We start from the raw sequence: 22,702 nt of genomic DNA, 5'->3' as shown, positions 1-22,702 counted from the left end.
TAAATATTACACTAAATGGGTGCTTCATAGACAATGATTATGCTAATTTTTAAGCTTACTATTAGTTTTGTTTAATTTTACATTATTTTTGGGTTAATTATTAATTATCTTGCATAAATCATATAATTGCTATGATTAGTGAATATTGCAGTTAAGAGTTGGAGGCAGAATGCAAAGAGGTAGAGGTGGCAGGGATCCTTTCTCTGATTTCGGTGACCCTTTTGCTGGTTTTGGAGGGTTTGGTTCCTTTGGACCTCCTAGAAGTTTAATCTCAAACTTTTTTGGAGGAAGGGACCCATTTGATGATCCTTTCTTCACCCGGCCTTTCGGAGGCATGCTCGAGTCCAGTCCCATTGGCGGTCCATCTGGATTTCCTAGTCCCTTTGGCGGTCCAGCTGGGTTTACTAGTCCCTTTGGCGGTCCATCTGGATTTCCTAGTCCCTTTGTCGGTCCAGCTGGGTTTACTAGTCCCTTTGGCGGTCCAGCTGGATTTCCTTTCCCCCCGAATATGCGTCCTTCTGGACTTCTTGAGAATCAAGCTCCACAGCCTAGTAGACCAAGGGGACCCATCATTGAAGAATTGAACTCTGACGATGAAAATGCGGACTCTAAGGAAGAGAATAAAGGAAATCCAAGAAAGCATGGTAGGTCCGACAATGAACAAGTTGTTGAACATCCGGATGATGGACTTGAAGGTAATGCTTGATCTGTGTTAAGCTATAGTGCCTTTCATCTGTTTCTCTCACAAGTGTTAGTTTGGTTTTCTTTTGAGTGAGTTTTTTTATTGTTCGTGTGGCAGGGAAGAAGAGCAGACATTTGCCGGATAGAAATGAGTACAACAGACTCTATGCAACTGCGCCTCAGCCTCAAGCCCAAAGCTTTTGCTTCCAGAGCTCAGCAGTCAGCTATGGTGGCCCAAATGGAACATATTATACTTCGTCTCAGACAAAGAGGACTGGGAGTGATGGAGTAAGCATTTAGAATGTTGGTCACAATTTAGACCGAATCCAGGATCTGTGTAATGATGTTTTGCTGAATTGCTGATGCCTTTTTCAATGTAGGTAACCTTTGAAGAGCGCAAGGAGGCTGATAGTTCTACTATGCAAGCATCTCATGCAATTTCTAGAGGCCTTCATGGCAAGGTATTAATGTAGCATTCCTCTTGGTAGTAATATTGCATCAAATTGCTTTGGGTTTGGATACTTTTTTATAAAAAGAAAATTCATTAAGAAAGAAGAGAGATACGAAGACAGGAGGATAAGATGTCCATGATAATAAAACAAAAGAAAGAAAAAAGGTAAAATAAATCTTTTGGTCGATACGATTTTGCTCAATTTTTAAATAGGTATCTATAGTTAAAAAGCTTTTGATTAAATCCTTATACTTTAAAAAGTAATTAATACTACCTCTGGCCCAAAAAGATACAAAGGAAACTATTCAAAACTTGAGAACCTTTTTTTGGACAGAGGGAGTAATTAAATAGCATTTAAAGCAGTTTATAATTAAATCCTTGTCAAGTATTAATTTTTGTAGCTAAGTTCGTAAAACTTTGTTTAGTTATATTCCGAGGCAGATCTTGGGAGGCGTGGGTGGGAGCACCTGTCTCCCTGAGATTTTAGGGACATAAGGCATACCCCTGTAGGCCTCTGCCATGCCAAGTTCTTGGTGTAACGGTTAAGTTGATAAGTGTGATTTCCACCTCTCAAACTCACACTTACTCGATCCATCATCCATCAACCAGCAAATGGTTCCAGCTGAGTGGCCATAGCAAATTTGCTCGCCGGTGAGGTGCGAGTAACTATCCTTCCCACCACTCCTCGGATCGACCTATGGACCACAGAATCATGTCCCGTACCCATACGTACCTGACAGCGTCGCCACAGTATGGAGGCTGTGCAACCCTTACCCAGCATAGGGTCAGTGTAGAAGAAGCAGGCTTTGTGGGGCCAGGCCCAATGAATCGCTGCAGGAAAAATGAAAAGAAAAGGCTTGGGCCAGACTCAAGGGCAAACAATTTATGACAAAAAATGTGCAAAAAGATGACCGGTGATGCTTTTTGGGCCCCATACAAATTGAAAAATCTCATAATGCCCTCCTTTTCATCTTTCTCAACCTCATATCCTTCCAAGGTCCATCTGTAGTGTGCACCCCTAGAAGAAGGGTCAAAATCCACCTCTGATTGTATTGCTAGTGACATATTTAAAACTTCTTTGAAGTATAGGGTCCTAATAAAAGACTGTTAAACCTTAGGGTCCTTGTTAAAAATAGTATAAAACTATTGGGACCAGAGAATTAATTTAACCAAGAAAAAATAAAAACAAAATTTGATTCCTGATATCCTTCACCCTAGTTTTAGTGGTTTTAACTGTGTTCTAATGTTATTGTACTTGTATCCGAATCCGATACTTCACAGGGACATTCCCTCTCAAGAAAACTTAATGCAGATGGTAAAGTGGACACAATGCAGATGTTGCACAATCTAAATGAAGGTGTGTTATGGATCTGATATTCATCTTTTTTGTTATGTGATATGACATCTACCATAGCAGTTTCACACCTTGTATGTCAGCATTGCTGAAGTTTTGGGTTGTGATTTTGTAGATGAACTTGCTGTCTTTGAAGAAGAATGGAAAGGAAAGGGTCAAAAGTATTTGACTGGATGGACTGGGAATATTGGTGAGTAACTGAGTATCCTTTCCTTTCTGCTGCTGTTTGAGGATGCAGATGATTAACGTCTACAATATATCTTTATTATTATTTATTAGAGAATAATGACAATTATATATCTACGTATTGATCCCAAAAGTTCTTGTTTTATTAACGATTTTACATATATCTTAATATTTTCATCTTCATTGAATTATAAATGCTAGTTTTCTTCAATAACTACATTACATAATAGAGAGGTGCTATATACCTTGAACGTTCTTTTATCCAAATTACTTCAAATGACATGGAATACAGTTTTGTTGTCTTCCAGCCAACAATATATATGACGATATGTATAGGGAAAGTATCAGGTGAGAACACTTTTGTTATTTTGACAAATGAGTACATGAATCTTCATCATTGGATGATTGGATCTTATTTGAATGGTCAAGATTAAAAGATAAATGTGTATGACTTTTTTAAGTGGACCACTAACCATCTTTTAAACTTTCCAATCAATGTAAGGTTGTATGATATAGATTTTGTTCTCACATTCTTAATGTGAAATATGTTGTCACTGGATATGTCCCCTGTTTGTATATATTTATATTTGTGTGTGCGCGTGTTTGTGTCTATATATACATCCACAGGATGTATCGCACGAGAGGTCTAGTTTATTGTGAGAGATGATAGGAGTCTGTCACAGACATTAGATCAAAATCAAAGGCTAAGAAACCTTAAGCTGTTATTCTCTCGTCCTTCCCTCATGTTCCTCTGCACCTTCTTTGCGTTTCATCCTTGTTTGCTATCTGCCTATAATGAATTTCGGGTGTCAATCATTTAAAGGAGTCTCAACATTTGATCTTATGGGTTATTTGCAAAATTTGCTTAGCACAACAATTTCAGAATTACTGATTGTTAATCAAGACTATTACTCTAAAGGAGTCTCTCCAGCAATATAGAATCTGTCCAATCACACTCTTCAGAATGAAAAACCAACGCAATATTTTCTCCTCTCTATTTGATATGATTTTCAGGAATTCAAAAAAGTTAAGATTCTTGTTTCTCTATTGTGCCAATATTCAAAATTTTCTAGCTGTTCTAGCTGTTATAATGCCTCATTATCTTAAAAAGCCAATGGTCTTGCACATTATTGGCATCAATCAATATATTAATTTCTGGTCTGGACCCTGGAACTCCAACTGGATCGATGTGTCAATTGTTCTTTAGAACCTGAACCTAAGCAAATGGGCATTGGGTATTTATAGAACTGTGGGTGTAACATTATGGTTATAAATTCATGCCAAGTTGTGTCAAGGATTTCTTGGCCAAGTAGCTGATGTTTTGGGTGGAAGATCGGTTCCAGTGAATGAGCAAATGTTAAAAGTGCAGAAACATTGAACAGTGGAAGGGGTTAGGGGAGAGATAAAGAACATAAGGTCATGTGACTCATTAGTCGAGTGCTTTTGTCTTGGTCTTTGATTTTAACCCTACAGCTGAGAGAGACTCCTTATATCTCACTACATATAACAAAGAAGAACCCTTATTACAGAATTAGGTTATGCATGAACATGTCGGTGACATTGGTTATGATAGATTTAGAATTTCCCTATTTTATATAACTACATGCTCTACTTTGACAACCACATTTTGTGGCATTTTTCATTCTTTAATTTGCACACACAATAACATGTGCCCACTTCTTGCTTGTACAAAGAGAAAGGGATTTCACATAAATGCATTGTGTTTGTGATGTTAATGGTTTTCAATTTATTATCATGTTACTGGAGATAGGTTCTTTTTTTGAGAAATTATTTCTTGTGGTTCTTTATTATAAAAAAATCATGAGTACAATGATATTCCTAGCTTTATTAGTGAGAAGGGAAAGGGAGTGAGTGGCAGAGATGAAATTGCACAATGCATTTGATGGTTTGGAGAGGATGGCTCCTGGGCTCCTCTTATTAGTGCTTTTTAGTGTATGTTATATGCTAAAGTATGATGGGAGAATGATAAATATTTGTTGAGGGTACACCATTTTGTTTATCTATTTTATTTTCAAAATTACTATTTCATTGTTATTCATGTTTTTACATGGAAAAATGCAAAACCAAAGATGAAATTCGTTCGGCACCATCATTTTTTCTGCTCTTTTAAGGTTGAATCTATTTCTTGGAACCTTCACCTTAGGAATAAGAAAGACTATCAATATCTCTTCTTGGTAAAGGTCAATCCATATCAATCATCTTTTTTAATGAATTTCTTTTTCTGATGAAAAAAAAGTCATTGGGTGACATATGAGTCAAATAGTATTATAACAATGTAATAAATACTAATTAGTAAGTCTCTATTTTTGTGCTGAAATGCTTGCACCATAGCTGGTGAGGTTTTTTTATTTAAAGCAGCAATGTTTATTTGTTTGTCGTCTTTAATCGTGTGCTCTTTGGTGTTTTAGGAGCTAGCCATGGTGGACAAGCTGAGCAGGCTAGGCAGGGAGTTAGAGCACTCCCTTCTTCGGAGCATCGTTATCCCGTGGGAACAATGCCAGATGTTAGATATAAAGTAGGCTCCTCTCGCTCACAAGAGAGGGCAAGGACATATTCTAGTGATAAGAATGCATATCATCCATGAAGACGGAGCCGAAATTAAGACCCCATAGTAACTATATACCGCAGCATCATGCTCCTTCATATCAATACCCTATACTTCGTTTCCTTTTTTCCTTTCTGTATAGCTAGTTGATTATGATTTTGGCCGTACTTTATTATCGCTTGGTCGGATGGATCTGATCACTATATCGTTGGGGTTATGCTAGAGTCTAGAACTGCACAATTTCTTATTATGACATTACTTTATAACAAGATTCGAAGTTTATATCTAATGATGTTTGCGCCGCAGTACATGTTTGGTTGTTTTATGTGATTGCATGCTATTCTTGAGTGAAAGATGGGCAACTTGTTAACTTCTCTGTTATACTTTATCCTGAATTTGTGATGAAGGGTTCTCTGATAAAAAATGGTGTGAAAGCTACTATTAGCTTGTTTCGCATTTTCACCGGAAGGAGGACTGGGGGATTAGTGTGTTGTTCGTGACCTAACACTACTGCGTTGCCCTATAGAAGAAGTGTTGCATTGTAAATGATGATGATGCTGTTGGGTTAAGGGAAGCTTATGAGGAGGTACTCTATATACCATGTCACCACACCTCGAGTTTGTAAGAGGCCGTCGAAATCGTTGTGGAGGATGCTATGGATGCTGGTGGAGCAAGAAGGGCGATGAGTTTTCTGAGTTTTGGACTAGGTTGATTGAGGATGGATGGATGTTTTTCTAAGTACTAGGTTTCATTGATGAAGGGTGGAGCACAAAGGGTAATGGGTTTATTGAGTTTAGCGATCATGGTGGTGAGGACACTATTAAGGCTCTATTTGTGAGTTGTTTTTCTGAGGATAGTGAAGAAAATGAAAAGACTTTGAGAGCCATAAAATATTTTTATGAGATGATTCTAAAGTTTTATTTTCCTTAAAAACTCAATTTGTAAATAGACTCCGAAGGCATGAAGGATATTCTTGGACAAAAAGAGGAATGTGTGGAAGAAGGAAAGAGTGGTGGTAAATGATAGGGTAGTGATCTCTTTTTTCTCTTAAGTCGTATGAGGAGAAAATTTCTTATAGGTTTATTGGGGTTGTGTACTATTCATTTATATTTATCCCAATGAGTCGTTTATTGAATTTATGATATTGATATTCAATCTGTGAGAGAGGGAAGAGGGTGCCTCTAGTGAAAATTAAATAACTAGTGCCAATTTTATGATTTTCATCATTTAGTCTTTACTGGCTTTATGGGTGTATAAAGTTAATTACATGGCAAAAATACTCTCATGGATGGGTACCCCATAAAATACTCATATCATGAGTACTCAAAATACCCACAATAAGTATCTTTAAGAATAACTTATAAGTGAAAATGTATATCATAATATCCGCCTTATGGGTATCCGTGTATTTATAAATTTACTATAACAAAATTATTTATATATATTACACTTTTTATCATAATTATATATTATCTATTTTATTATTATTTTATAATGAATTTTAATAAATGAAATATCACGATAAATTTAATGTGTATGTAATTTTTATTATTTATGTAATTATTATTTTATATTTATTAATTATGTACGAATGAATGATCCAAATTCAAAAGATTCACTATAGCCTTTACCATTGTGTATTACTTAACTAATTTTCTATTTCTATTCCTAATGATTCTTAATCTTAGTGATTCTTAATCAAGTTATCGATGTTATTAAAATTAGTTATTACAACTTATTAGTATCACTTAGGCATTGTTGTTCACTAAATAGGGAATCGGCCTATATAAAAGGTGCTTGTTTCTGGCTAGCTATGAATGTATTTTTCTACTCTTTTTTCAATCCCTTCAATTCATGAACAAATCCTAACAAAAACAAAATTCCAAAATAATCCAAAAAATCACTCATGTACATGATTATGGTCAAGGTAATAATGTCAGTATGTGACTGCTTGATGTGAGTATAACTGAACACTATCCTATGTTGTATGCTTGAAATATATATATATATATATATATATTGTAAGAACAAATTGTAGAATTTATAACCAATTCTCATTAGCTTCTCCATTCTGCTTCCACCCATTCTTACTCTTATGATCTTATCCCTTATGTTTGCATGTGTTTCAAATCTTGGGGCCATGGCTGAGTTTTGCTACCTCCAAACCCCTTGGTCCTTAACACTAAATCAGTTCTAGGACTTCACTCAAAATGCAAGGTGAACAACTCTTTCTCCTTGAAATTTTATGTTAAAATTGAGAAATCTACCCAAATAATCAGTAGCAATAACACTAATATTGTTTTCAACACACTTTATTATGAGTGATTGCATGTGAGACTATAAATCACATTGTTTATTCTCTATTTAATGAGTGTCACATGTATTCATAGAATATGTCTCACATTTCCCAATAAATAATAAGTAGTGGGTCCTATTTTCAATCCGAAAGCAATCCTCCTTACTGTTGACTTAATTCTAAGTTCTTAGAAGAGTAAAAATATATCTTTATATTTCTTCGTTATCTAGAGTTACATTATTTGAGTTGTGGTCAATAAGCAATGCATGATTTCATCTAAATTTACATTTACTTGGAAATGTATAATCTAACCACTATGCTAACCAAAACCCATGAATGAAGCTATTAACAAATGTTTCAAGGATTTAATATGTATATATTAACAATGTAAATATTTTTTACACTGTCAATATATCATCTACTATTAATTTATTAATAATCATTAACACCGTTAGTGCATAGATTTGAAACTCATGTTTCAATGTCAAATAATATCCATAGGAAGTGGTAGATCATGAAGAATGAGAAGGAATCCTAGCCAACTTTTGAACAAATTCCATCATGGTTGGCCTTTGTTCAGGAACCTCATGTATCCACAACATTGCAACCTTTGAAAGAATTTCTGCTTCAGATTTACAATATCCTCCCTTCGGATTTGTGTTAACAAAATCATCAAATTTGAAAGACTCAACCGCTATTCGGATTGAGCCTCCTATTGTTGTCTTACCTGATAGGACTTGAAGAACAATAACACCAAATGCATATATGTCACTCTTCTCAGTGAAGTGTATTTGGTAGATATCCCATAGCAGCACTTATTTTAAGAGCTGAGAAAACAACATCATCTGCTAGAAGCTTATGGAGGCCAGCTGATAGAATAAGGAAGATTGATAGAATAAGGAGTAGACCAAAGCCTTCTATTACCAAAGTGTATTCTAGGCGCCAACGTGACATTTAGGAGAGAAATAACTGACTTTTGAGAAAGTAGTTAGGATAAGAAGTGTATAAAAGGAGGGAAAAGGTTAGTGGGAAGTTAGTTTTTGGTAAGAAATGAGTGGTTAACTGATTTCTGGAAATCGGTCAGAGAAGTTACTATTTTCCACTTCCAACTTGTAATCTTTACTCACAATCAATAAAAGTACATGATTTAGGGTTTCCTAATCCTTGTAGTTTCATTCAATTTGTGTGTGTTCTTCCTAAATTCTCTCTATATTCACTACCAGTGCTAACACTGGTATCAGAGCACCATTTCTGGTGCCCTGAAAAATCCACGCTTCAATTGGTGTTGCATATGAAGACAAGAAGCATGGCTAGACCTGCTGAGGATTAGGAGCAAGAAAGATAAGAGATGCGAATTCGATTGGAATTCGCGGAAGCATTGACGAAGAAACATGAAGAACAAATCGCATAATTGGTGGTTAAGGTTGGCCAAACTCGGAATCTAGAAAGACCTTTTCACGAAGGAATGGGAAGTACGGGAGGAAGGAGCGAGTAATTAGGGCGAAGGGAGAAATGGAGGAAATTAGAGATTCCAATCTTTGCTAGAAAAGTTGCTTTTGGCTGGACACATAGATTGGAACGATATTTCTTGCAGAAAGAGGTGACTGAAGGGGAGAAAATGTAAGCCACGGTTATGGCCTTAGAAAGAAAAGCTTTGAGTTGGTACCATTGGTGGGAGAAGTGTAATCCTAATCCAAATTGGGAAGGATTTAAGATAGCTGTGGTGAGAAGGTTTCAACCTTCAATGATCCAAAATCCTTTCGAGTAGTTACTTTACCTCAAACAAAAAGGAGCAATGGAGGAGTACATTGAAGATTTTGAGAAGTATGTGGGAGCATTGAGGTCAATAGACTAAGAATTTGTGAGGGGTATCTTTTAGAATGGTCTTAAAGAAGAACTGCAAGTTGAGGTAAAGCTTTATGAGTTACATTCCCTTTCTAAAATTATTCAAAAAGTGTTCTTGATTGAGGAGAAGAATATGATGTTTAGTAAGAAGAATAGTTATACCTACAATTCTATACCTCAAGGAAGTTATAGGCAGAGCTCTCATACTAAGACTGTCACAGTAGAGTCCAAAGCTAATATGGAAAAGGGTGGAGAATGTTCCACTAGTAATGAAGTTAGCAGGGGCAGTAACTTGAGTCAAGGAGGAGATGAAATCAACTAGAGGAGAGTAACTAGAGGATGAGAGTATAAGAAACTAACCAATGTTGAACTCAGAGAAAAGAGGGAGAGAGGCTTGTGTTTTAGATGTGATGAGCCTTATAACAGGGATCATAGATGCAATAACAGACAGTTTAGGATGATCCTATTGGAAGAAGATGAGAAGGTGGAGTTAGAGGGCCAAGAAGACATCCTACAATCTTTCAAGTCCTTACATTTATCCCCGTTTTCAATGCCAAGATTTACAACTACTAAATCATGGAAGGTAGAAAGAGTAGTCAAGGGGAGACAGTGGTTATTTTGATAGATTGTGGAGTATTCCACAACTTCATAGCCATTGAGTTAGTAGAGAAGCTGAATTTGACAATAGAGGACACTCCTCCTTATTGTGCGGAAGTAGGGGATGGTCACAAGGTGAAATGCATAGGGAAGTGTGCTAAGTTGAGGTTTCAAATGTAATAATTGCAAGAATCTCGAGACTTCTATTTGTTCACATTGAAAGGGGTTGATATGGTATTAGGTTTTGATTGGTTAGCACGGTGGGGAGAAATCAAGGTGGATTTTGACAAACTGGAACTTTAGGCCAAGAAAGGGGATGAATTGATTACCATATCAGGGAATCTAGCTTTATCCAGGACCAAACTCTCAAATGGAGCATTGACGCAGATACTAAAGGAGGAAAGGGAAGGGTTGTTAATTCAATGTCAAATGAATACCTGCAATCCAAAGACTCGGGTGGTTCCAGCTATTCCTATTTTGAGTCTATTGGCAGAATTTGAGGACTTGTTCTCATAACCTAAAGGCCTACCTCCAACCAGGAAGCAGGATCATGCTATACATTTGGTAGAAGCAGCTTCAACTCCAAATCTCAGATCCTACATGTATCCTCATTACCAAAAAACTGAAATAGAAAGGTTAGTAGGGGAGATGTTGGAGGTTGGGGTAATCGGGTATAACATTAGCCCTTATTCTAGTCCTATCATTCTGGCGAAGAAAAAAGATGGAGGCTGGAGATTTTGTGTTGATTATCGTGCCTTGAATAAGGTAACTATACCCAAAGAGTTTCTTATTCCAATTAATGAGGAATTGCTGGATGCGATTGGAGGAGCCACCACTTTTACTAAGTTGGATTTAAAGGCAGGTTACCATCAAATCAAAATGAAAGAATATGACATTGATAAAACAACCTTTAGAACACATGAAAGACACTATAAATTGGTGGTCATGCTTTTTGAGCTGACCAATGCTCCTTCCATATTCCAAGCCCTTATGAATGAGGTATTGAGACCATTTCTAAGGAAATTTGCCTTGGTCTTCTTTGATGAGATTTTGGTGTATAACCACACTAAAAAAGCTCATGAGGGTCATCTAAGGGAAGTTTTGGAAGTATTGAGAAAGAACTCACTGAAGGTTAATAAGAAGAAGTGTAGTTTTGCTCAAAATAGTTTGGAATACTTAGGCCACATCATATCTAATTCCGGGGCTGCAGCAGACAAAGCCAAGGTTGAAACAATGGCTTCTTGTCCTGTTCCTAAGGATTGACGGGATTCCTTGGACTTATAGGGTACTATAGGAGGTTTGTACATGGATATGGCAAAATAGTCAAACCCTTTAACTGAGTTACTTAAAAATGACAGTTTTATGTGGAATGAAACTGCTACTTTGGCTTTTCAAACTCTGAAGGATATTTTGGTCAACCTACCTCTATTAGTAGTACCCAATTTCTCTAAGATATTTATTGTTGAGACTGATGCATCTAGTAAAGGTCTAGGAGCAGCGTTGATGCAAGAAGGAAGTCCATTGGTTTTTTGGAGTTAGGGTCTATCAAGTAGGGCTCAATTGAAGCAGGTGAACAGGTTGCTAGTCATTCTTAGCGGGTAGCTTAGCATATTGGACCTTTTGGGAGTTCCAAATCTTGTTACGACTAGTGTTCTTAGCCTTATTTCCATTGTGACTCCAATTCTTGAAGTTAGTGTCATAAGGCTTCAGAATCGCACCTGAGAATTTCTTCTTAGTGCTATTGTTGGAGACAATCAATACCTCATATCTCTGATCTTGCTTACGGGCCTCTTCTTTAATACGAAGACGAGTGATCAGAGATTTCAAAGAAATTTCTTTGGTCTTATGCCTTAGGAGGTTTTTGAAGTCCTTCCAACTAGGAGGCAGTTTGTCAATTATGACAGTCACTTGGAATTGCTCATCTAAAGGCATGCCCTCAAAAATGATCTTATGAGCAATTTTATGTATCTCGTGGAATTGAGACTCTATTGATTTATCATAAGTCATCTAATACTTAAGGTAGCGACTAACAACATACTTTTAGTCTCAACTTCCTTAGTACCATATTTCTTTTCAAGTGCATACCAAATTAATTTGGTAGACTTGTATGAGTTGTAGTAATTATAGAGATCATCAGACAACCCATTCATAATGAAGTTTTTACATAAGTAATCACTTTCATTCCAGGGAGCTATTTCACTAGCCAAATTATCTCTTTTCTCTTTTTCAGCCTCATCTGACACCACTCGAATATCAGTTTTCAAAACGTGGACAACATTTTTCACTATGAGAAAAAATTCCATCTTTTGTTGCCAAGATTTAAAATTTGTCCCATCAAACCAAAATGTTTTGTTCAGGTCATAGTTGTTCGATCTAGTAATATTATCTATGAATGTCATTATAGTAGAAACATCTTTAAATTGTTGTTTACGTAGCTCGTAATAATTCTGAATGGCACGAAATAATCTTTACTGGTTGAGGCACGACCAAGTCGTTCTCTTTAAGATGTTTCATGGTACCGCTAAAATTGTGCAAACAGACTATCAACCACATAGTCCCAAGGATAAAACAGCTCAGTTATCTGTTACACGATTTTTTACTACATCGTAAGAATCGCTCTCGAATATGCTCACAATATGGCTAATAGTCTCAATTCTCGAATTCCCACAATATGGCTACCATTGCCAATTCGTTTCCCACAATACTAACTATAATTATCAGTTTTCGAAATTCTCACTTTGGCTGCGTGTGCTCTCAAGTGCCACAGAAAGAAAGTGAGAAAAGTGCTGGAAATGCGTTGGTAGAATATTATAGGGGGGAAGGAAGAAAGTCGAGGAAGATTGATCGACTGATGCAAATGATAATGAGGGGATGAAACCTCTATTTATAGTCTGAGGCCTTCAACGGCTCCCTCATTTGACGATCACAGTGGGTGGTAAATCCCACGATCCGATGATGGAAAATTTTACCACCTCAACAACTCCTTATCATGATCGAGTCTTCCACCCCACTCCCCTCACTTGCCAACCGTGTGGATTGAGTCACACACGTGTGGCATGCGTGTGTTGATTGGTCAACACACAGTCCAAAAGCCCAAAACAAAATAAATAAAATTTATTTAAAAAGAATGTTGGACCCAAACCTCTGTCTGACAGACCCGACCACGAGTCAGCCGGACAACGGCAAAGGTGGTGGTGGTGGTGTGCACACATGCGTGTGTTTGGAGGGGTTTTGTTTGTGTGAGTCCTCACCCACTCACAAAACCCATTGTACCCCCTGAAGTATACTCCAAGGTTGCAACTTAAGGCTTATAAAGCCTTTTAACTTCCCTCCTCCAAGTAATGTGGGACTTTGGAGTTTTTTCATTTCACACCCTCAAGATCCCTATTTATGGCCTCATTAATATGTATTTAAATCACATTAAAACCTATCATTTTCAAACAATTTCTAACAGAATCTTATCTGAATAATCAAGATTTAAAGATATATGCACATGACTATCATGTGACTAATAACTAACTTTTAATCACAAACAGCCATGATTAATGGTAAGACTAAGATTTATTGTTGTCACAATTTTTGTATGAGAACTGTTCTCACAAGTCACTCCCTATTACTGAACATATAAATATATACTTAAACTTAAAAACATATTGGACACACCCTTAGATACATGTTATTCACAAAGGTACCGCAAAAATTCGAATATGGAAATCAATAGGCATTACTAGCACTCGCCCCACCTTATTATTATCCCTAAATGTGTTGGTTGTGGTTACCTAAAATTACATATTATTTTGTAGAAAATAAAGAATGTTAAGAGCAAAACAGGAAAGAGGAAATTACTTCATTCTAATAGTTACACCACGATTTATTTTTATAAACAAATATAGATTTATCAATTTTTTATATAGTATTTTTTTAGTATATAATTTTTTATATACTATGCAATTTTTTTATTTAATCTTGAGTTGTTTATCATTATTCAGTCATCTCCGATAAATCTTAAAATAATGATAATAAAATGACAACCCATATGTTATTGTTTGTTTCGTTTAAATCATTTCTTGATTCTAGCATTATATTGTTATCAACAAATAATTTAAGTCTTAGAGATACAAAAATTATATTGACTTTGAATTTATGGGTACTTATGAATCATCATTGAACAAAAAATAATGATAAAAATAATTAAATTAACAAATATAATATATTATTAAGCCAAATATAAATATTTTAAGAATTAATATTTCTTTATTATTTTTGGTTCTTATAAAATACTAATAAAATTTAATCCACACATCCTTAACATTATTGATATATTTTGATTATAGCCACTTCATCTTCTAAGAGCAGCGACACAATTTCACTCACACACACATAGCAGCCACACATACACATAGCAGCTAGGGTTTCAGCTTCGTTTTCTTAGAGAAATCTCAAAACCCTAATTCAATCAGAACCGAAGCCGCAACACACAACAATCAATCATGGGGCGTATGCATAGCAATGGGTGAGTATCAATTCTTCTAATCTCACTCTCCTCTCTTAACAACACCACCCATTTTTTTTTGATTTTTTTTTTGATTTTTTGATAATTATTTTTGATGTTGCAGTAAGTATTGGAAGGTAGTATTTTCATACAATTGAATTCAGTAGAATGCACATGCTGAAACTAATACATTGCTGTTACAAGTAGCAACTTCCTTTAAAGGTATTTACCTCAATACAATTCAAGGAATTCAAGATTAACATTTATTGAAGCTTCTACTTGTTTTATTCAACTTTTCAGTCATGTTATTATTCAACTAAAAGTTAGTTAGTTATCTTCTCCGAAAGTCCGAAATATTATAAAAATTTAAACCCAAAAAAGCTAATTTGGTAAGCACTGAACCAGTATAGAATAAGATAACTCGATAGATAAACTACCAGAATACTATGAATAATAGTTGATGCATAATTGCATACTATGTGTTGTTACAGAATCAGAATCTATGTTTGCAATTTGACTAGCAGCTAAGAAGCTGTAGAGTATAAATGCATGCAGCCTTACCCTTGCAAGCAGAAAGGTTGTTTCCAGTTTTCGGTATCAGACCCCACTAAATCTCATGCACTAGGCCGTCCCTTTAGTATAAAAATTAGAGAATTGAATATAAAAGTTGTAGAATACATTTATAGTGTCAAGTATTCGAAAATGTATCTGAAACAAACACATCAATCATATAGTAAAAACTGTATGCATAAGTGTGTATTACTGTTAGCAGCATTACTATACACTAACCTTGTAAGCTAGTAATGTTCCCAATCTCTGGAGGAATGTTTCCAGACAAATTATTCATGTTGACATAAAGATCAACCAATTCACTAAGATTGGACATCTCTCTTGGTATCTTCCCTGAAAGAGAGTGTTGTAATGCAAATACAAACCTGACAAGCATCTAAGTTCAGTCACAACTGATGAAACTTGACCAATAAGACCCTTTCCTGGCAAGGAAATATTAGTCACTTTTCTATGCTCATTGCACATAACTCCTTCAAATGAACCACTGCATGGATCACCAAAACTAGTCCATGAACTAAGTACCTTGCCTTTTGGGTCCAGTGAAGATTTTAAGTCCATAAGAGCTCTCAACTCAACGTTTGCATGAACTAGATGAGGGCTGAGAAGTGCAACAACCAATAGAAATAAAGAAAGAAGGAAATGGAGGGAATTCATATATGGTTTTGGAGTGAAGGTTCTGTAAGAGTGAACTAAAAGAGAGGTACCCTTTTGAGATTTTGCTATTAAGACTCTAACTTTGATCATGGTTTTTTGTGGTTTTATTGGTTATTCAGGTCAATGGTTACATAGTTTTTGTTTCTGGACTTTGTGCAAGATTTTAATAGCTTATGCACAGAAAATGATGAAGGGAAGAAGAAAGAGGAGAAGCGTTTTCAAACAAGTAGTAGTATTTATTAATGATTAACTTTATGAGTTGTTTAAGAAAGAGTTTGGTTTCATATTGCATCTCTCAGCAAGTAGAGGAAATATTTTTGGAGGGGAAAAACACTTTTCATTAGATGATAATACTATCGGATAGATAAATGTAGATAAAGATAAGTTTTTTGTTAAGTATTATCTGATATAAGGTGGATCTTTAAAAAGTATTTTGATGGCAGTCACTGGTTTGGAAAACATTTTCAATCAACAAATTAAAGGCATAATAATGATGTGGGTAAGCACAGACCCGATTCCGACCTGCCCCATTGCCATGCCCAAATGAGAGAATGTAATCTCGTCATTAATTCATGAACATCGTATACATATTATGTTGTTAGGAGTCCCACATTGAGTAGAATAGCAAATCCAATGTGGTACTTAATCCATGAGGCTCTCCCACCTAATAGACTTGTCTTTTGGGTTGGGCTCTTCTAAAATAATTTTTATAAGAGAAAAAGAAGTTATGTACTAATATTATAAGAGTTTTATATATTATTAGTTTACCATTTATCTTTAATCATTATTGTTTCTTTAAAATATGAAAAGTAGGTTTTCAGAGAGATAGTAAAACAAAACTAGAAAGAAGAGAAAAATAGGTTCCCGTATTTGTTAATAGGTCCATACTTCATCTTCCCTTCATCGCTTTACTCAGTTCATGTGGCTTCCCCTTTCTTCTTTATTTTATGTTGTTGTTTGGTATCTTCTATATCCTTATTCCTCTCCTCCTATTCCTGTTTATTTTTGTGAGAAGATATCAGTTAACAATTTCTTAGAAATTCATCGATTCACCTTTTTACACTCTATTCTCATTATTTTGTATTTTCCATGAATGTTCTGTTCTGTTATGAGATCCAAGTGTTGTTACTAATTAGTTGAGTTGCTCTTAGCAGTGTTGTACAAATTTAATTATGTGATTTAATTACATTATCAAACAGACTGAGTCTTCTACATTATTATCACTTGCTTGAGTTTCTTGAATTCTTATGATAAACAAATACATTTTTTTGCTTAACCTTTAATATTCTCATGTCTGGTTTGGTATCACATCTTATTTCATATTAGTGGTAAATTTTTAGGATAATAATTTCAAGTTTAAACTATTATGTTTTATTTTTTAAACTAATTTAAACAGGATTTCAAAACTTAGAATCGTTGTTTTGATTATAGGTTGATACTAGATAGGAGGATACAATGAAGGACGGAGGCTCAAGGAAAAGATTGAAAAACATGATTAGTGAGATAACTGTTCAAGATGTGGCTTGGCTTTGCACACTTTCTGAGTCTGAGATTGTAACCACCATCTTCCCTTCTTTTCTTTATTATCAAGTTTCATTCAAGAAATCTTACCCAGAAATTAGAAAGGATAGAAGAATGATTACACTTAGTATTTTGTTTTATTATAGAATAATAATATTACCAGAGGATAGAAGAAATAAAGAATAAAGAAAAGAAATAGTAATCCAAAAGTAATGAAGGAAACTAGGAATAAAACAAGGTAGCACAATCTATGATCCTGTGCTATTTATGTGAGGGCCACCGGCCACATCTAATCTAAAATTTTAATGCATAATTAGTTGGGTTATAAGCAGTTCATAAAAAGAGGCTGGGTCATAGAGCCTGTGGTTTTGACCAGGTTATTTGTGAAAATCTAGTCTTAAGTGGACTCAACTAATCACAGCCAGACATGTGATGTGAGTTTCATGAAAATTGTATCCCTTTATTTTCGTGTGTTTTATCTTGAAAGTTAACTTATGATATTCAAAATTTGCAGGATATGCTGATTAGCTTGAAATTGCTGATCATTCAGCGTGCAAAAACGATGGGCTATGGTGAACTTGCTAATAAATTTGACCTTAAGATGATTCGAGCAATTGGTATGACTTTGTTTCTAACTTATTTGCATGCCTAACATTCCTTGATCATACATGGAAGACCGTATGCTTTTATCTTTTTTCTGTGTTTCATCATTACTTAATATTGATAATGAATGTGAGGCAGGGATCAAGAGTTTTAAATCTAAAAAGAAAATGAAAAGAAAGAAAGCATTTCCCTAGTATTGGGGATTTGGTATATTGGTTTAACCTTCACTAAGGGTCTGGAGTCGACCTTCTCTTTGTGTGTATGTAAACAATAATTAATTAAATTAATATCTCAAGCTGTTCTTTGCTTGCATCTCTTGAAATCTTTAAAGGACGCTGGTCTGTCCTGGGGTCTGCCACCACTTGACTGATGCATTCTTATACACTGACTTTATTGAATACTTCGGTCACAATTCATAATCCCTCTTGATGCTTTCAACTTGAATCACTGAGAATTAGAACTGACTTGAATTTTGATATACTAGTTGCAATCACTTGAAATACCAAGTGCATTAAAACCATTCACTTCCTGCGCTATTAGCTAGATAATATATGACTACTAATTAATTAAACTATTTGGTTAGCCACATTTTTCTTACCTCCCCATGTGCCTTTTTGCAGCACTTGTTTTGATGGAACAACTTAAAGAAGAGATGAAGGATTCATCACTTATCCCAGATATAGTGAAATCTTGTGCTTTTTTAGATGCTTGCAACTTGTTGAAATGTAATACTGAGGTTACTCAAACTGTTGAAGAGCTAAGTAAAACTGTTGGTGCTGATATACAACCATTATTGAGAAGGTACGTTTATCAGCTTATTATTTTTCTGAGACTTTGCAAAATATAAGTCAAACTATGGTAGTATGAATTGTTTTTGTTTTGTCTGTAATAGGTTTTGTACATTTTTAGTGATTTGTCATGGGTGATGGGGATTAAATTGACTATGCAAGTGTTTTTTACAATGTTATCTATAGGCTATGCTGCAGAGAACCAAAACTATATTACCAATGAATAGGCTGCAAAATTATGCAATTCTCTCAACTGTGCAGTTGTAAAAGATGTACCCTTGTACTCATTCAATACAATTTTGTATGACTGTTTATGTGAAAGTAGTTGCTTACTGGCAAATATATTAGAAAATTCTTAATACTCTGTTCTTGTGTTTTACATTACTACAGTAGGGAATGGTAGAGGGGGAAAACACTGAGGGAAAATTGGCATGGGTCATAGCCTGAAAATACCTTGTCTATTTGACAATCATGCCTTGTACCTTTTTATTTTATCTTGGTTACAGCCTCTTATGCTTGTTATATCTGTAAGTGTCAACATTAATATTTTGATTTGTTTCTAACTTTCAGACAAAAGAAGCAGAAAGTTGGAAGCGAAGAATAAAATTAGCTGTTCTTGGCTTAAGAGTTAAGACAATGTCTCCAAACACTGATATTGAGTGTCCTCCTCATTGGTGAATGCACACTAATTATTGGTTTTCGAAAATTTTGTTCTCTTTGCATTGCAGAGAATAGCTGAAATGAATTTTGCTAGTTAAGTTTAGAAAATTGTTGCAAGAATATGTAGCAAATGTGTTAGTCCATGTCTATATTAGCAGTAATGAAAAGGGGGTGTGGAACTATGTATTTGATCCTTTTGAAGAGTTTTGTAATGTGTGCACATGTTAAGGATATCCCAACTGTTATTAGGAAGAATACCAGAAAGACTACCATTTTTCACCATTGTAATATAGCAACAGTAGAAGGCCTACTAATAAAGGCTTGCTGCAAAACAACAGCAATCAAAATATTCTAAATAAAATGATATTCATGTATTGGAAAATGATAGTCAAAGTAAATTACACTGATATCTCATGAGTTTTAGTTAAATTATACAAATCGTTCCTCCATTTTTAAACCTAGATAAACTACTAATTATATACGTACATTTTGTTATCTCATCTGATCATCTGAGTTTTGATACTAGATATCATTTTCGTTTCAAAAGATTGAATTTTCTCTCTCTCTCGATTGTTTAGCATATGTGAGATAGATATTAATGGGTATGTAGTAGTAATGCAGTTGTTACTTGTGTTGGAATTTGGGACCAATTGTGACACATCCTGCATCTCTCTTTGACTTTTCCTTCGTGATATTAACCATCAATGCCATTTCTCATTTCCTAAGTTTCCCTTTCATGAATTACTATTTCTCTTACCCGTTTTTTTATTGAAGTAAAAAAAAGAAGGGAATTTCTTATTCCTTAAGGCATTCATACTGTCTTTCAATTATTAGATGAAACTGATTCAAAATGAAATGTTTTAAAATGAGTAAGATTTTTCTTTACTGAATGGAATCTATAGTTGATTTTACTAAAGCTATGTTAAGCTGTGTTTTTACTTGTTGAAAATTGACCATTTTGCAAACTTTTACTGAATGATGCTTTTATTGACATCGAAGCTGGTAAAAAGGATTTTTGAACCTATTTGATAATCACTTTGTTACTATTATAATCTTTTTCTTTTGTGAAACTTCAACCTGGATAGTGCTACTATTGCATGTGTTCAGTGAAAATGAGATGTTGAATGTGGTCAATGAAAATGAACTTTATAACTGTTATGTACTTTGGTTTAGAATGATATAATTTTGTGGTCCTGTGCTGTTAAATCTAGTTCTATAGTTCTCTTGAAACAAACCAGAGAGCTTATGGAACTTATGATTGTTAGCTAATTAGATGGAACTTATGATTGTTAGCTAACAAACCCGACATGTGAGAGTGTTTGGCTTCACAAATGGACTCTATAGAATAGGTTGGCATAATTGTACAAGATAAATGTTAGAAAACATGGTAGAGCCCACAGAGTTAATAGTTGAGTTTGAATATTCTGAATGTTGTCATAAAATGAGACTTTTATATTAGTAGGTAGCCTCTAACCAATATCCAGCTAACTATAACCAATCTAACTAACTCAACTACTATCTCTATTAATAAAAGGAAAAGGTATTAGACAGCATGAAAGTAAAAGGTTGTTTTGTACACAATTATATTTTTATATTATTAGTCATATAAACTGGCCTAATGCTGAGAGAAAGGTTGTGTAAGGTCCTATTGGATCTCCAAAGTCGATAGTTCAATTCTTAGGAATAACATTTGTTAAGAGGAGCAGTTACAGATCCCGAAATGGATTAGCTCCTTATCAAAAAGGTGAAGGATTGAATGAATATCCTTGATAGTATCTAAAAAATTTATAAAGTTATTTTTGTATATTCTGTTATTGTAAGTTGCTATATATCATGTACCTTGTATTTTCTTCCTTTTGTTTTTCTCATGTTATAGTGACAGTGATGTAAAATATGTGATCTCAGAAATAAGAAAATAAAAAGAAATGACAGCTGTGGGATTTGAACCCACGCCCTTTCGGACCAGAGCCTAAATCTGGCGCCTTAGACCACTCGGCCAAACTGTCATCTTATGAAATATCTTTCCCATTCTAACATATGAATAATTTATTTAATTATCTTTTGTACCATTAATTATCTAAATCCTTTGGATAAAAAAGGATAAATAAGTGTCTCTAAAGCAAATTAAAAACAAGAAATAACTTAGACTTAGTAGTTTTCTTTTCTTTTTAATTTTTATATTTATGCTAAATATGGCCTTAAAAAAGAATTTGACCATAGAAGAGAATTAATTTTTAGACTGATTTAATTGTGGAATGATGGTTTGAAATTTTAACTAATGTCAACTCCCATCCAAACCTACTCATTTAGTTGGATGTGTAGGTTTAGTAAGTGTTTCCGTTGTATCATGTTAAAGATTTGATTGTTTGCGGAAATATGATGGATGTAGAGTAAGGATATATATATATCTTTCTAAACATCAATTTTAGTCTCTCAAGATTTTGTACATATAATCTACTTTGTGACTCACTTTAATGTTAACAATAATAAAGGTAAAAATGTAGCTGATGTTTATTAGCGAATGTCAATAATAAATGACACACATTTCTTCATTTTTCAATCATAACTCTTGAAAAACACTCATTTCAATTCGTGGAAATTTTCACATATGTCATATTAGTCCTTATTTTATCTATTCTTTATTTCCGAAGTATACAAAGATGATGTCTTTTCATTTTCTAGTGTCACCCCATCATTCATCTCCATCAACACCCAATAAAATATTTATAATATTAAAATATATAATAAGTTAATATCACATTGGAGGTGTTAAGCAATATTTACTTTTTTATTCTTTTTGGGCACTAGAGTCTTTGATTACACATTTCAGTGATTTTCAATTGGCATGTTTGGGAAGTTTCTTCTTACATGAAACTCTATTCTTCTTCTCTGGCCTTCCTTTTATCTGGCTTGAAATATCAGCATGCCTCACCAAATACAAAATTTAGGTTTCCCCCATTTATTCCCTCTCTTTCATATATATATATATATATATATATATATATATATATATATATATATATATATATATATATATATATATATATATATATATATATATGAAAGAGAGGGAATAAATGGGGGAAACCTAAATTTTGTATTTGGTGAGGCATGCTGATATTTCAAGCCAGATAAAAGGAAGGCCAGAGAAGAAGAATAGAGTTTCATGTAAGAAGAAACTTCCCAAACATGCCAATTGAAAATCACTGAAATGTGTAATCAAAGACTCTAGTGCCCAAAAAGAATAAAAAAGTAAATATTGCTTAACACCTCCAATGTGATATTAACTTATTATATATTTTAATATTATAAATATTTTATTGGGTGTTGATGGAGATGAATGATGGGGTGACACTAGAAAATGAAAAGACATCATCTTTGTATACTTCGGAAATAAAGAATAGATAAAATAAGGACTAATATGACATATGTGAAAAT

At 34.4% G+C, this 22,702-nt stretch overlaps 2 protein-coding genes, 1 long non-coding RNA gene and 1 other non-coding gene across 5 annotated transcripts; 2 read left to right on the top strand and 2 right to left on the bottom strand.

Moving 5' to 3' along the window:
* The first annotated feature begins 139 nt into the window (after positions 1-139).
* On the top strand, positions 140-5,543 carry LOC109341711. Its single transcript, XM_019579664.1, has 6 exons — positions 140-695; positions 800-969; positions 1,062-1,142; positions 2,414-2,489; positions 2,602-2,676; positions 5,102-5,543. The coding sequence occupies exons 1-6, from the start codon at positions 170-172 to the stop codon at positions 5,275-5,277; spliced, it is 1,104 nt and encodes a 367-aa protein (XP_019435209.1). The 5' UTR covers positions 140-169; the 3' UTR covers positions 5,278-5,543.
* LOC109341713 lies at positions 3,390-22,520 on the bottom strand. The gene is made up of 3 exons (XR_002106982.1): positions 22,353-22,520; positions 20,876-20,879; positions 3,390-3,401 (listed from the first exon to the last, which is right to left on the bottom strand). It is a non-coding gene; the product is annotated as an uncharacterized LOC109341713 (long non-coding RNA).
* Positions 14,355-19,603, top strand: LOC109341712. Of its 2 annotated transcripts, XM_019579665.1 has the most exons (6): positions 14,355-14,489; positions 14,593-14,690; positions 17,124-17,246; positions 17,728-17,830; positions 18,437-18,617; positions 19,175-19,603. In XM_019579665.1, the coding sequence occupies exons 3-6, from the start codon at positions 17,148-17,150 to the stop codon at positions 19,206-19,208; spliced, it is 417 nt and encodes a 138-aa protein (XP_019435210.1). In that variant the 5' UTR covers positions 14,355-14,489; positions 14,593-14,690; positions 17,124-17,147; the 3' UTR covers positions 19,209-19,603. The 2 variants fall into 2 exon arrangements, with proteins under 2 accessions (XP_019435210.1, XP_019435211.1); XM_019579666.1 differs by lacking the exon at positions 14,593-14,690.
* On the bottom strand, positions 21,191-21,270 carry TRNAL-UAG. Its single transcript has one exon. It is a non-coding gene; the product is annotated as a tRNA-Leu (tRNA).
* Positions 22,521-22,702: the final 182 nt, after the last annotated feature.

Source organism: Lupinus angustifolius, unplaced genomic scaffold, assembly GCF_001865875.1.
Source record: "Lupinus angustifolius cultivar Tanjil unplaced genomic scaffold, LupAngTanjil_v1.0 Scaffold_593, whole genome shotgun sequence".
NCBI classification, from domain to species: Eukaryota; Viridiplantae; Streptophyta; class Magnoliopsida; order Fabales; family Fabaceae; genus Lupinus; species Lupinus angustifolius.
The sequence above is the reverse complement of the archived record's forward strand: the minus strand, read 5'-3'. Positions and strand labels throughout refer to the sequence as shown.

Bases quoted from the DNA above. Each gene is read 5' to 3' on its own strand.
- LOC109341711 (XM_019579664.1), top strand. From the start codon at position 170: ATGCAAAGAGGTAGAGGTGGCAGGGATCCTTTCTCTGATTTCGGTGAC. The intron at 970-1,061 runs GTAAGCATTTAG...TTTTCAATGTAG, and splicing joins AGAGGACTGGGAGTGATGGA to GTAACCTTTGAAGAGCGCAA. The intron at 2,677-5,101 runs GTGAGTAACTGA...TTGGTGTTTTAG, and splicing joins TGGATGGACTGGGAATATTG to GAGCTAGCCATGGTGGACAA.
- LOC109341712 (XM_019579666.1), top strand. From the start codon at position 17,148: ATGAAGGACGGAGGCTCAAGGAAAAGATTGAAAAACATGATTAGTGAG. The intron at 17,247-17,727 runs GTAACCACCATC...CAAAATTTGCAG, and splicing joins CACTTTCTGAGTCTGAGATT to GATATGCTGATTAGCTTGAA. The intron at 17,831-18,436 runs GTATGACTTTGT...GCCTTTTTGCAG, and splicing joins TAAGATGATTCGAGCAATTG to CACTTGTTTTGATGGAACAA.